Source organism: Macaca mulatta, chromosome 1 (assembly GCF_049350105.2).
Source record: "Macaca mulatta isolate MMU2019108-1 chromosome 1, T2T-MMU8v2.0, whole genome shotgun sequence".
Taxonomy (NCBI): domain Eukaryota; kingdom Metazoa; phylum Chordata; class Mammalia; order Primates; family Cercopithecidae; genus Macaca; species Macaca mulatta.
The window spans coordinates 123361435-123376566 of record NC_133406.1 but is presented as its reverse complement, the minus strand read 5'-3'; the positions used below and the strand labels follow the sequence as shown (position 1 = coordinate 123376566).

Below are 15132 nucleotides of genomic sequence, written 5' to 3'. Positions count from 1 at the left end.
GTAAAGAACTTACTCCAACATCCACAGTGCCTGCAGCTATTTCTAATGTGTTAGCCTCTCTTTTGCACAAGGGACTGCTGTCTCTGTTCATTTGAGGAGATACTTCCAGCCCAGATGATAGCATATTTGCAGAATACAACACATAATGGCTTGTGCCTCTCTTATCTATTTACCTTTCTTTCAATTCCTTTGCTCTTGTGGTTTCCATCTCCTCCCCACCCTTCACTGTATTCCAGGTTTTTCATGCCAGGTTTTTCATGCATTAAATTAGATGATAAGCCCCTCCAGGGCAAGGGCTCTGTTGGCTCCTAACCCAGGAAATAGCCTCAGTCTTGGGGAGAGCTTTTATTGCCAAAGCCTCACCTCCATCCAATTCCTTATTTTCTCCTCACACTTCTCCACCGCAGTGTTCCTGCAGGCGTGATGCTATGTGGGGTAGGTTCCCAGGGAGACACTTTTGGCCTGGCGGAGGTGGAATCTGGAACAGTTCTAAGTCATTTAAGAACACTTTCTCCACCATGTTCCACTTCAGTCTTTTAGGGCTGAAGAAAAGATGGGGAGGATTGATAGTTGGGTGGTTATGGAGCAGGACCAGCCCTCAGGCAGGACCCTGCTTAGCCCACACCAAACAGATGAGGTCCCTTGCTGTTTTCAAACTTGTCAGATGAGCATTCTACAGCTTCCCACTAATCTCACCAGTATTGCAGGACTCTCACTCATGGGGAAATAAAGGCCTCCTCTCACCACCCCTCCCTTTTTAACTTTTAATTTCATTTTCTAATTCTGTAATTTAATCCTAAATTTCTTTTTGCTTAGTCATCCCTGTTTAACTTTAACCAGGAAAATATACATCTGGACATGGAACAAGGAAGACTGAGAGTGAAAATGATTACTGGAATGAAACGTTGCCATGGAACATACTCCTGTCCCTGAGCCCCTGCTGAAGTAGGTAGGGGTCAGGGTCCTTTGGAGACTGTGTGCGTGTGGCAGGGCCAAAAACCCCAAGTCTAGGTGAATCTCAGATCAGCAGTTTCATTCACTGGGAACTTTTTAACATTTTCATTCACAAAGTTAAATAATATGATGATGTTTTTGCCTGATCTCAGCAGGGAAACTTGTTTGGCGTAATAGTATGAGGACTCTTGTAAGGTTTTAGGGGTATCACCTGCAGAAAGACATGTGTAACCAGAAGACCATAAGGTCTGACTGCTATGACCAGTGCCCCTTGGGGGCACTATGGTTGGAGAAAAGAAACCTACGTCAGCACTCTCCTTGGGGGTGGGCGTGAATCAATTAGAATTGCTGGAGAGTGAGTCTTCCTGCCCCAGGCAAGCCTATAGACTAAGACAGGAGAACAACCGGTTGGGGCAAAAGCCTTAGCTGTATAGAAGGTTACTCACTCTGGTAAATAAATATCTTTCATAGTAAAAGCATCATCAGATTCCAGAGTCATGAATTAACAAATTGTGCCAGTCTGCTGTGAGTGCTTCTTCCTTTATCCATTGGTAGTCAGGAATGTGCAAAGGGTGTGGTGGTTATAACCAACAGTCTAGAGTTATCAATTTATGCTTATTTTTTGCTTAAAAAAATGGCTCTTTGGTTAACTCCCATGACAGTTAACTGCCAGCCACCAGCAGGCTACCCACTTCAGTTCTCATTCTACCTGCCTTACCTAGACAATTTTATTTATTCTCATCATTTCAACGGTTAACCACTGTTATTCCCATGATTGTAAGGTGCACCATTAATTTAATAACACCCGGGCGTGGGTGAGGCAAGAAGAATCTCTATCACACTAAATACACAACATGTATTGTAAGCTTATCCCTACACTCCACAGCTAAAGACCTACCAATTTTTCAAGACTCAATGCAGAGTCATGACAGCCTCCTCCTGGACTGGCCGCTCCCTTGTGGTGTCACGACTCTACCTTGCACATGCTATCACAATGCACAAACTGTAGGCTCCTCAAGGGCAGGAACTGTCTGCTTCATCCCTGTACCCCCAGGATTTAGCCCAGTGTGTGCCATTAATTCACTCTATAAATATACATTAGGACCTACCATGTGCTAGGCACAGTCCCTGTCACGCATTGTTTATTAAACAAAAGAGTTTTTAAAACATCTACTCTGCCATAAGGTGGGATACAAGGTGAAAATGTGACAGCTTCTTAGGCCCATGCATTATTAGACAGAGATGGGGGCAGTGTATATGTTTCGCTAAAATGAATGTGACCAAGTGCCACAATGTATGGTTCAGACATTAAGTTTTCTAGGTGGTTAAGAAAAGGAAAGATGAAGGATGAGCTGAAATCTGAGCTGCTGAAGGTGCCAGGCCTCACATTTCTCTGAAGCTCCACTATCTTCCAAGGCCTAACATTAGGCTTGCATTCAAGGTTGATTGAATGAAATTGGAAAACTTCCCTGAAAAATTCTAGGGAAGAATTGGGATGGGGAAGATAAAGGAATTACAGTGTGTATGAACAGAACCAGGAAAGGCTTGGTGGCAGAAAAAAATTTAAAAAAAAATTATTGTATAAAATGTACATAACACAAAATTTACCATTTTAAAATTACAACTTTTTTTTTAGAGACAGTGTCTCACAATGTTGCCCAAGTGGTCTCAAACTTCTAGCCTCAAAAACAAAGAAAAAAGAAAAACAAGAAAAAGTTTTGGCCCAGTGGCTCAGACCTGTAATCCTAGTCCTTTGGGAGGCTGAGGCAGGAAAATCGCTTGAGCCCAGGAGTTCAAGACCCGCCTGGCCAACATAGGGAGACTCCAGTGTCTACAAAAAAATAGAAACAATTAGCTAGAGTGTGGTGGCACACATATGTGGTCCCAGCTATTGAGAGGTGGAGGTGGGAGGATTGCTTGAGCCTGGGATGTCAAGGCGGCAGTGATTCCTGATCGCAGCACTGCACTTCAGCCTGGGTGACAGATCGAGATCCTGTCTCAAAAATGAAATAAAGAAAAAAGACAAAACAAATAAAAACTCCTGGTTTCAAGCAACACCATCCTTGCCCCCGCTCCCGGCCTCCCTCTACCCCCGCCCCCGCCCCCAACTTCAGTCTTCTGAGTAGCTAGCATTACAGGCACCAGTTACCATGCCTAGCAATTTTAAACATTTCTAAGTGTACCATTCAGTGCCATTAAGTACAATAACGTTGCACCACCAGGAATGAATTTTTAAGACTCTTTCCAAAGGGTTCATACCTGGCTAATCACACATTTGATAGTGGAAATAAGAAACATTTGTTGGTTGAAACACGGATGCATGAGAGTAAAAGTAATGTTCTTCCCCTGTGTGAGTGTGGGCAGTTTCCGCATAAGCATCTGTGATCCGTTTTCCACATGTGAATGAAAGCCCAGTGAGGGGCAGTGGGCACCAGTCCTGCTCCTTGCGTGTCTGAATCATGCTTGCTAAGTTTCAAGCAAGGAATGCTCCGTTTCTCCCAATACCCGTGGGGCCTTTTGTATTCAAATCAAAAGCACAAAACTCTATTGTGGGGGGAAGTATGAGTCTTTATTGGCAACCAGTGGTGTCCACTTAGAGCAAGAAATATGAAGTCTTAACAGTACATTCTATATGAAGTACTATAGCTATTAATACACTTGGGTTTCGTTTGTTTTTTAAATGGGTGTCTTTGTGTGGAGCTGTTCTAATCAGTGCCACAGGCGCTGAGGAGAGGGAGGGTGCTGGGTAAGGAGGAGGCAGGCCCACCCAAATCACCGGGGAGTGGGCAGTCAGGACAGCGGGGTTCTGATTTTGCCCCTTCCCTGTGAATCCTTGGGCACCTCACCGAAACACTTAAGGCCTCTGTATGGTAGACGTTGGAATCCGTGGCCTTCAAAAGTCCTTTCAGCTCCTTCGCTCCCATCTGCGTAATTTTTGGCATAGGCCAAGCGGCTGGTTGCTGGGGTGTTTAGCTCAGGACGCGAGGCCGAACGAGCGGGCAGTTGATTGAGGATAGACTAGACACGCGTGGGTGACTCCAGCGTGATGGAACGCGGGGTGTCCCGGGATAGGGCTAAAGCGAAGGGATTTCCAGACGAGTCTTTCCCAGGCCAACTTTTAAAGGTCGGAGGAAAGTTTCTCGTGGGGTGGGGGCCTAGAGGGGAAGGCAGGGTGGGCTCCGACGCCTCCTCGCCTTTAAGCGGGTGGCCCCTGCGCTTCCTCCGTTACCTGGAGCGGGGAGGGGCTTGGGAAAGTTTGTGTTTGTTGCTGGCAAAGCGCCGGATGGGAGGCGCGGGCGGGCGGGCGCTGCGGTTCTTCCCTTCTGCTTTCGGGAAGCGGTCGGGGCTGCACACTCGGATCGGCGGGGCCGGCTCCCGGGCCCGGCCGGCTGGAGGAGGGAGGGAAGGAGGCGGGAGGGAGCGAGCGGAGCCAGGGGCGCACGTACGCCCCAGCGCTGGGATTTATCGGCTCGCGAGGAGAGCGGAGCAGGCGCGCGGCCCAGGCGGAGGAGCGCCGACTCTGGAGCAGCCGGAGCTGGAGGAGGAGGAGGAGGAGAGGCGGCGGGGAAGGAGGAGGAGGGGGAGAGTCGCTCCCGCCGGGCGAGCATGGGGCGCCTGGCGCCGAGGCCGCTGCTGCTGGCGCTCCTGTCGCTGGGTGAGTGTGCGCGGGGCTCAGCTGGGCGCAGGGGGTCTGGCAGGGCCCTGGAGGGCTCGGCGGGGCGCGGCTGCAGCGCGCGGCCTGGGTCACTGAGGGTGCCCGGGCTGCTCCCGGGAAACCCGGCCGGGGTGCGCGGGCTGCTTGGCCCGGCGGGGAGCGGCCGCGGGGCCGCCCGGAGCCTGGCGCGAATCAGCCCGGGCCCCGCGCGCAGGGTGCAAGTGGCGGCTCCGCCAGGCCGAGCCTCGCCCCCAACATGTGCCGGGGGGAGTGGCCCGGGCCGGCTTTCCCCAGCCCTCCCTACCTGTTGGCCGCCGGGAGCCCGGCTCACCTTGAACTCCCGGCCCGGAAGGTGCTGCGGTCCCGGCCCGGGTCCCCCGCTCGAGAGCGGAAATGTGAGCCTTTGATATGCCCCGCCATAGCCGCCGCCGGCCGGGTCTCTCTTCGCCCAGCCCGCGCGGAGTTGCCTTTCCAGGGAAGCGAGAGAATCCTCCAACTTCCTTCCACGAAGGTCACAGGGTGGCCCGGAGCGTTACAATGGAAATCGGCGGGCGAGTCCTGCCGTCATTTTCGTCGTGGCTAGATTGTCTGTCTCAGTCTTTTCTTTTAGCTTTTCTTGAAGCTGCCTAGCTGCGTATTTATACACAAAGACCTAAGAGCCTGGCTTCTCCAACTTTTTCTACCTGTTACTTTTCCTCCCTTACTGTCCCCTCATCTTCCACCCTCCGGAAACCCTCGGTGCCCCGTGAGGTTTTGGCCCAGCGCCCTCCCCCCACCCAAGGAATCTTTTGTGGGTTTTTTCCCTCTCCATTTTCCATTCACTCCATACACAGACACCATCTTCACGTAGATCCACATGGTGATCCTAGCCAGCCACGGAAATATGTTTATTAAGTGCCCACCATGGTACCCCAGGGCCGACTCTTAAATGCTTTGATATTCTTGGATCTTTGTGGTCAGTGTCAACCAGGACAAGATGATTCTTATGACCCGGCCTGGGGTTCTCTTCCAAGCCCCTAGAGAAGGCAGATCTGAGTCTTTTACAGAGCGCATGGTGTGCGGTGTCCGTCCCATCCAGGTCCCAGCTGCACACAGGGCAAATGACTACTCTGCACTTATGGTCGGAGGGTCCCAGAGAAGGCCTTCTATAGCCACTCCCCTACTGGGGACACCGGGGGCCCACACTGCTCTAAGCCCCGTGACTCCTGCTGCTGGTAAACCAGCCTTGCTAGCTTCTGTTTTCTTCCTTCACCTTGAAGAGATTTTCTGAACTGACTCCCTCAGAGAGCTCGTCCAGCCACATTGCTTCAGCTTCAGCCCATGTGCAGAAAGCTTCCAGATCTTCCACTTAGTTTTATGGCATCTTTTCTATAGTCCCTGATCCTAGTGCTTTGTTTTTATTTTTGAAACAAAGCCTCACTCTGTCACCCAGTCTGGAGTTCAGTAGCACAACCATAGCTCACTGAAGCCTCAAACTCCTGGGCTCAATTGACTCTCCCACCTGAGCCTCCTGAAGTGCTGGGATTACAGGCATGCTCCACCACACCCGGTGGTAGTGCTTTTAATCTTTACTTTTCACTGCGGGACCCTTGTAAGTTGTATGTTAGTGGTGCACTGCTGTTATAGTCCACACACAATTTTTATTGACTGTGTGTGTCTAGGTCAAGCAGGGCCGTGGCCTGGGTTTGCACAGATTGTGCACTGTGCAACTTCGGGAGCTGCTGTTCACTTTGTAGTCTGTGTGAATGACTCCCCCTAGAGTTGTGCAGTTCTTTGAACAACCTGGGTACCAGTTATGAGGGTGGGATGAGGTAGAACTTTGAAAACTTTGAAAACAATGCCCTTGAGTAATCATAATGAGGGGGGAAGAGGGAAGGGGGCAAAGAGAGACTGACAAAAGCAAAATAGAAGTGGGGAAAGCACAGCTTGGGGAAATCTTGATTGTACTCCAGCATATCCTGTCCTGGCTGGATGCCTCCTATGAATTACACTGGGAATTTCTGTGGTGTCACTAGCCGGTGCCTTTTTACCTGACAGTTCTCTGAACCATTGATGACCCTCCTGATAACTCTGCTGCCACAGAATCTCACTTGGCGTGACTTCAGCCTGACCTCTGGGAAGGTCTCCCTGTGTTACACTACTCTAGCACTGTACTGATCCCTGAAATGTAATACATTGATAAGCAAGATCATCTTTTCTCCTAGGGAGTAACCTGAGTATAATCTTGGTATCACTGCTCTTTTTGACCTCCACATTCACATAGTCTCTCAATTCTTGCGTCTCCCCATAGCACAGACTCCAGCTTCTTCCTTTCCTTCCTGTTTCTACGGCTACTGTCTTAGCCCAGGTCCCAATTGTTTCCCACACAATTGGTGTCTTCGTGGTTGGTTATTTCCTCCAGCCTCCCTTTTAAGCTCATCCTTTTCCTAAATGATCATTTTTGGGGCTCCCACCTGTTCTCACTGGGTCCTTATGACTTTCCTCCAAGGAGATGTTGCCCCTAGTGTCCTCCCCTCCAGTCTTCTCTGGCTGACACACTTTGTTCTATCTAACCTGTTTGCTCTCCTTTATGTAGACTATATTAAACTTTCCGGCCCCTTCTACTTCTCACCTCTTGCCTGTGTATTAGTATTTCCTTTTTCCCCTAAAACTCACTTTCTCCATGAAGCCTTTCTAAACCCACCTACCATGATCCCACCAGAACCCACCCAGCCACATAGGGCAGGTTTCACATCCATTGCCTGTGTCTGATCTGTCTTGCCCGTCCACTCAGTGTGGCATTTCTTGAGTGGCCACTCAAGAAATGTGCCACATTCACAGAGAGAGTGCCACTCTGTGTGCAACCGTGTGTTCAATACTGGGAGTCCCAGACAAATGACCAAGACACAGCATCTGCCTGAGCGGCTGGTGGGTGTGAGTGGACAGAGAATAAAATAGCTAACCACAGGCCTGAATGAAATACCTGACGTGGAAACCAAGTGTGGGAAACAAGGAAGGGGATGATTAATTTTGACTTGGGGGTTGGGGCTGGTTTTGCTGAAGAGGTGACATTTGAGCTGAGCCTTGAGGATAATTAGAATTTTGAAAGAAAGGATAGAAGAGCATTCTAGGCTCTGGGGAAAAGCCTGAAGTGTGGATGAGTGAAAGTACATGGCTCATTCAGAAATGGCACGTAAGTTCTATGTAACTGGGAGGAGGAGGAAATGGGGGTGCAATTATTTGGGGGAGGAGGAAATAATGGGGGAGGAAAGGTGGGTTTGAGATAGATCCTGTAGGTTTTGCGTGCTGTGCTGAGGAGTCTGGACTGGGAGGGGTAGATTTCTTGGCGCTCTGGGTGCTGCCAGGCAGTCTGTGCCCTGTCATCAGAGCATATATTTACTTCATTGTATGTAATTGTCTGTTCCCTACTCCAATTGTTTCCCCTGGGGGCAGGGGCCACATTGGTTTTGTTCACTACAATGTCCCTATTACTAATAGGATATATAACCCATACTGGGTGTTTGTTACATATTGGCTGACTGAATACTTATAAATATATATGTCGTTTTATCTGTGGGAATGGGTAGCCATTAAAAGTTTGTAGGGCGAGATTAGGAGGACAGGGTGGTGTGTTGAGGAGGATAAACCCTCAACTAGTGCAACATAAATTGGAGAGTGGAAGGCACAGAGATTGTAGGGTGGGATTAACACATTTTCTTCATTTATGTCTTTATTTTGGTAAATCTATTGAGATACTTTTTTAAGTGTCAAAAGCATCACATCAGTATTTTAGAATTCAAATAATATAAAAGGACTTTGTATTAATCAGGTAGGCTAAACTGCTCTAACAAACTCGAAGCATAGTGGTTCAGACAATAGATGTGTCTTATATAACAATGTGAGGGAGATGCTTCAGAGGGAAGGGTTGGGTGGGAACCCTGCTTTCCACAGTCATTCTGGCTCCCCAGCTGGTGGCAGTTCCACTGTCTTCAACTCACAGTTTCTAAGATCACTTTGGTAGTCATCTTCACCATTCCAGCCCCTACAAAGGAGGAAAAGAGTGTGGAGTAGAATATATGGAGGCTTTGTGGGTCAGACTTGAAAGTGGCACACGTCATTTCTGCACACGTTCTATTGGAGAGACTTTGGGCCCGTGCCACACTAGCTGTAAGGAAAACTGGGAAGCCATGTGCCAGCTACTATGGAAGAAGGGAAGGACAGATTTTGAGGGAACAGCTAGCAGTCTCTGTGTTACTTATAGAGGATACAAGGTCAAAAGAAAAATCTGGGCTAAACATGTCAGCTCATGCCTGCAATCCCAGCACTTTGGGAGGCCAAGGCGGGAGGACTGCTTGAGATCGGGAGATTGAGACCAGCCTGTGCAACATAGTGAGACCCCCATCTCTACTAAAAAATAAGAAAAGTTAGCTGGGTATGGTGGCATGTGCCTGTGGTTCCAGCTACTTGGGAGGCTGAATGGGGAGGATCACTTGAGTCTGGGGGGTCAAGGCTGTAGGGGACCGTGATCGCACCACTGCACTCCAGCTTGCCCAACAAAGTGAGACCCTGTCTCAAAAAAAAAAAAAAAAAAAAAAAAAAAAGGAAAAAAATGTGTCCACCCTCCTGCCCAGGCACAGCCACTCCTGTCTAATGTGTGTGTGTCTCTGCATACTGAATATTTTGTTTGTTTTTTTTCCTCGTAGCTTCTGTACAAGGCTTTGCACCTAATGGGCACAGACTAATAATAGCTACTATTTCTAGATGGCATATCAAGCGTCAAGCTCTGACATACATTCTGGTATTTATTCCTCACAGCAATACTTTGAGAAAGTCACTATTATTTTCTCTTTATTACAGATAAGGAAACTGATGCCTAGAAAAGTTAGTTAACTGGTCTAGAGTCATACAGATATTCCCTAGAAGACCCAGGATCTGATCTCAGGACTCCATTCTGTCTCTTTTAAGGAAAAGTTGACTTATAGTCGCTAAACCTTATGCTGTGTGTTGCTTGAGATTAGTTTAGGTGAAGAAGGATAATAGTGGTTTCAAAGTGAAAGTGCACTTAAAAATAGGAGGATCCAGGATTAGTGCAGCCCAGGCACACTTCCTGAAGGGAAGGATAGTGCCAGCATGTACCTCAGAGGTGTGGCATCCCTGCAACCCTAGCAGGTGGCCATGTCGGCTCTGAGGATGGGCCTAAATGCAACTGTCTCTGGAAAGCCTGAAGGAGGAGGAAGGCCAGCGGGAGGAACCCTAGTGAATCCATCCAGCTTTAACAGTCTTTGAAGTGTTGTGGCCTTCAGAGATTCCTTGGCACTCATTTTAGCCTTGTTAACAGAATTCCTGTATCTGCCAAGCTGATTAATGCCTGCCCTGGCTATAATTATTCTTATTAGCCTGCTGAATAGGAACTCTAGTTGTCAGTGATCATTCCTTGCAAGGCAGCAAGCTAGTCGACATTTATGTGGCTATTTTGTTTTAGCGATGAACTGCTTTGCTGATTTTCCACCCATAGATTGAATGTGCATTTTCACATTGGCACTGCGTCTGGCAGTTAAATAAGGTGTGTGCTTGTCTGTCGGTGTGTGTCTGCATCTCACTTTATGAAACGAAGTTGGAGGGATGCTGTCCAGGCAGTTCATAGCTGTTTTCGTTTAATTGCATTGGTCTCTTCAAGGCAGGGTTGCAAGGGTCATTTGACTCTGCTTTGGGAAAATAACTTGAACTGGCAAAAATTCTTCATAATTTATCTTCTGGAAAAGGCGAAGTGCTGCAGTTGGCACAGTCGGTGGTTTTTTCGATCTTGGACTATTTCTCCCCACACCAACTATAGTCTTTGGGAAGCAACAGAATTCGACCCGGTAGTTAACACTGTCGCGTCCCAGCAATATGCGTTTCCATTAGGCTGGAGATCATGGCTCTGTGTATTTGCTTGTGTTCTTTGAAGGCTGATTTTCCACAATACTCTGTAACTGTTTGTGGTAGATTATGGAGTCACTAAGCAGCATGATTCAAGTCTAAGTAAAATGTTCTGGGCCCTTAATTGCATCCTGTTTCACACCTTTACAAGCAGTTGGAATGTGAAAATATTTACATCACTTGGGGTATTTCACAGGAGTGGAGAAGAACCCGTGGCTACTGTTGCTCTGTCTAGGATGAATTTGGCTTAGAATAGTGAAGAGTGAAATTGTGCCTTAGGGTTCCGGGCACATTTCAGAGTGGGTGCTACCTTGGAATCCTAATGAAATAGAGATAGTAGGCAGATAGATGAGTTACTTCTTGGAGCTTAAAAGTGACTCTAAGCGAGGAATATTCTGATAATGGCTCTTCCTTGCTCTTCTTTAGAGCTGGGCTAGACAGAACTTCCCAGCTAATGGGCCGCAGTAAGGGACCCACATGGGTTTCAGCTGGGTTTTCATGATATTGATACCCACAGGGCAGGGGCTGCCTCTAAATCCAAAGGCCTGCTTACCTGGAGAGCTACACAGATATTATCATTTCCTGTGTGTGCTATGATTTGACGAAGGATGGCAGTTCTCTCCTTCACTTGGTGAACTACAGCCCTTTAGCCCGAGCCTTGGAATGAGCTGTTTGAAGATGCAAGGTGAGAAGCTCAGTAACACGGCTAGCAGCTCATTTATTCAGCAAATATTGAGCAAGCGCCTGCTATTACACGCCGGGCATTGTTCTGAGGATTGCTCTATGAACAGAGCAGACTCAGATCTGCCCTCAAAGGGTCGGACAAAATGCACTAGATGTCAGAAAGTGGACGATTGAGATGAGGGTCAAAGGGCAGGTTCTTGGCAATGCCTGCAGTGAGGAGACAGGAAATGAAAGGGAGAGTGCTAGGAGTAGTCAGGGAAGGGGAGAAGAAGTACCGGGAGAGCACAGCTCTCGGAAGCAAAGCAGAGATGGGTGTGAGTGGACTCGTTAAAGAGGGATTGGTCACATGCTGCTGCAGAACTGGAAGGATAAAGACAGAGAAGCCCTTGGATATGGGCACTGTGAAGTCTGCCCAAACAGTGAAGGAGGAAGGGAAATCACAGAACTTGAGAAGTGGGTGGGGTGGGGAAGGAACTCTGAGTCAGAAACGATCGCCCACCTTTTCAGGTGGTGTGGAGCAGAAGATCACTGTGAGGGTAGTGGCTCGGGGCACGGCAGAACCAGATCAACTTAAACAGGATCCAGGAGTCTCCAAGCAGGCCCACAGGCCAGCTGGGAGACTCTCATGGCAAAGGACAGGCTGAAGAGCAGTGAGCAGCCGTGACTACTGGGTGTGGACTCCAGAGAAGGTGGCATGGGGGGTTGGGGTGCAAATAGAAACCCTAGCCTTGAAAAGCCAGAGAGGAGAGAAAGGAGAGGGAGAGGAGAGCGTGCAGAGAGCAGTGTGGTGCTCTCTGCAGTCTCTGCAGTGCTCTCAGACTGCCCTAAGAGTAGCCCCAAAGCTTCCCCAGATGTGCTAGTTAGAGGTTATCTATATGTTCCCTTGTTCCCTGTCTCTCTCTTTTTAGGACAGGGTCTCACGCTATCACCCCGGCTGGATTACAGTGGTACAGTCACAGCTCATTGCAGCATGAAACTCCTGGGCTCAAGCAGTCCTCCCATCTCAGCCTCCTGAGTAGCTAGGACTGACTGCACCACCATGCCTGGCTAATTTGTTATCTTTTTTTAGAGGCAAGGTCTTGCTATGTTTCTCAGGCTGGTCTCAAACTCCTGGCCTCAAGTGATCCTCCTGCCTCAGCCTCCCAAAATATTGTGAGCCACTGCGCCTGGCCTATATGTTCTTTCTTTCTTTATCTGCACACATATAAAGTTGCCTCTGTGTCCCTCTGGATGTCTTCTTCCATGTTGATTGGTGGAATTAACTTACTCTCTGATAGCTTTTTGGTCTTTGGCTGTTAGGCAGAATCTCTAGCAAAGGGACTCTTGCATTTTGTAATCCATCTTTCTCTTATATCAGCTAAGAAGATTTTAATAGTTTGTATTACAAATAAGCCATAACATGTGTGTTTTTAAAACCTACTTCTGTTCTTTATACTCTTCCATCCTTACTTCATCTCCCAGTTAAAAGAGGAAAAAATGGGGTTCAGGCTTCAGAATCAGCCTTTCGTTTGAATCCTGCCTCCCCTCAGCGTGAACCTTGGACAGATTTTCTAACCTCTTTGAATCTCACTTTCTGTCTCTGTGAAATGGGAATAATACCTCTCTTGAAGGTTTTCCATGAAGATTAAAAACAATATATTTAGAAGAATGCAAACATTAGGGTGTGTAAGTTCCTAGAAATCTGCTACCCCAAGTGTGTTCTGTGGACCACCAGCATTGGCAGCACCTGGGGGAACCTCAGGTCCAACCTTGTGAATCAAAGTTTGTATTTGAACAAGATCCCCAGGGGATTCCAATGCATGCTAAAGTTTGAGAAGCATGTCTGGAGGAGTGTTTGGCACACAAATTACTTGGTAGCCTGGGCTTTCTCAGTGGGACTGAGGCAAAGCCATGGTCAGAGTCAGAGCTGGAGGAGAGTGGGCTGGGGCTGGACCCCATGGGAATGTGACAGACATTCAGTTAGCAATGAAGGATGGAGGATAGCTTAGGTCTGTAGTGGAGGCAGTGGGCCTAGTTTCCTGGCTTTATCCCACCAAGTTTGGCAGCCTAAGAGAGACAGCATCATGTGGTCTCTCCATGGAATGAGGGTGGAAGGATGAGGGATAAGGGAACCAAGGGAACTGATGAGAACATCACAGGAAAGAGTAGCCAAGCAATACAGGTGGGATAGGCAGGTGAGTGGGGCTTCCAGGCCTGATGCACCTGCAGAAGGTTTGAGGGCCTGGAGGGCATGATGAAGGCATAAAAGCAGATTCTGAGGTGCAAGGGAGTGGGTAATCTAGAAAAGTAGGAGGTGAGGGTCAAGAGAGGTAACTTCTGAGTTCCGGGTTTTGGCAGCAGAGATCTAAGAGGTGACAGGCTGGATGGCCGGTAGTGACATAAGCATTTATTCAGAATTTTCGCCTCTTCCACCATTTTGGCTGGTTGAGCTAATATCTGACTGGGTTGGGCCTGAATGGATTAGGAGAGAGGGGTGTGACTTAGAAGCATTAGCCCCAGGCATCGTGGGGAAAAGGCAGTAACCTATGACTAAGATGAATTGGGGGTTGGGGACCAGGTGTGATGCAGAGAAACCAATATGAGGGTTCGTTCCTTCCCAGGAAATTCTTGTCTGCCTTTTTTGTAGCATTTATTTTGTGCCAGGCACTATGCTTTTTTTTTTTTCTTTCCTTTTTTTAGAGAGATGGGGTCTCTGTCACCCAGGCTGGAGTGTAACGTTGCAGTCATAGCCCACTGCAGCCTCAACCTCCCAGGCTCAAGTCATCCTCCCACTTCAGCCTCCTGAGCAGCTGAGACCGGCTAATGCACTTTCCATAGATGAACTTATTTAGGAGGCTTCATAGTCCCATGAGGGTAGGCACTATTGTTACCCCTATTTAATAGATGAGCAAACTGAGTCACAGAGAGGTGAAGTCACTTGCTCAGGGTCACAGTGTAAGTGGCAGACCTGGGATTCAAACCCAGATAGTCTGGCTCCAGAGTGTGGGTTCATAACCACAGTACACTAGTATGTCTTTACATGTTAGTCAAAATAGATCTTTGAAAACACTGAAAGGAATTGATATGGTTAGCTAAATTGTGATAACATTTGTTTCCTTGTCTTTCAAGACAGGAGGCTTAGATTTTGGCCCTCGTCCTTCTACTCACTAGTTTTGTGACCTTGGACAAGTTGCTGAATAGCTCTCAGCCCCTATAAAATAAGGGCTGGGCTAGCTGATCCCGAAGGTCTCCCCTTCCATCTCCAGAATTCTTTTGAGTTCAGGCTGACCCATGCTGTTGGCCATGTGGCCTCTTGGCGCAGCCCTGGCTTCCTGCCCATCTTCCGAGCACTACTTTTGATTCTGCAGCCTGTGCCTATTGTCTCTCACCTGCCTGGTGCCTCTTCACAACAGTGGGTTGGTGCCTCTGAAGGCTCTGGAAATTGTTCGGTCCTTGTATAGGCAACTGCTGCCTCATTCCAGCCCATTTCCTGTGCACTAAAGATCTTTCCCTGTGGTTCTCTAGGGTACAGAGGTGTCCCCACCACCAGGCTAACTGGGCTTTCAGGCAGACCTCTGGGGGAAGTCACAGAAACGGTAAAACAATAAGCCATTTCTAGGTGACAGACTGTTTCTTATCATTACTGATTTTTTGTGTGTGTGCAAGTTTTGATTGAGGATATCAGCCATGAGTAAGCTGGGGCTGACTAATCAAGCCTCAGCCCTCACAAATGTGACTTGTGTCTTCTCCCTTCAGCCTAGGAAAGAGCCTAGAAGATGTTCCACAGGTTGCCCTTTTCCCAGTGTACCCCAGACCACAATGAGAAGAGACACAGACATCTTTAGATATGTATAAATATTGCCACTACTTTGGATTTTACACCCTTCCTGAAGGGTAGAAGAGTTGAAATACTTTAATTTTTTTGAAGCAGGGTCTTGCTCTGTTGCCCAGGTGGGAGTGCA

The 15132-nt window shown here is 48.1% G+C and overlaps 1 protein-coding gene and 1 long non-coding RNA gene across 2 annotated transcripts in view; one reads left to right on the top strand and one right to left on the bottom strand.

Annotated features, from left to right (window-relative positions):
• Positions 1-3501: 3501 nt before the first annotated feature.
• On the bottom strand, positions 3502-10614 carry LOC144331875 (uncharacterized). The gene is made up of 2 exons (XR_013399452.1): positions 4941-10614; positions 3502-4343 (listed from the first exon to the last, which is right to left on the bottom strand). It is a non-coding gene; the product is annotated as an uncharacterized LOC144331875 (long non-coding RNA).
• The window catches only part of PTGFRN (prostaglandin F2 receptor inhibitor), a 78155-nt gene continuing 67292 nt past the window's right edge, over positions 4270-15132 (top strand). Inside the window, exon 1 of the mRNA XM_001103382.5 lies at positions 4270-4609. Within this exon, the coding sequence (XP_001103382.4) occupies positions 4561-4609 (49 nt within the window). The 5' untranslated portion in view covers positions 4270-4560. The remainder of the gene's footprint in view (positions 4610-15132) is intronic.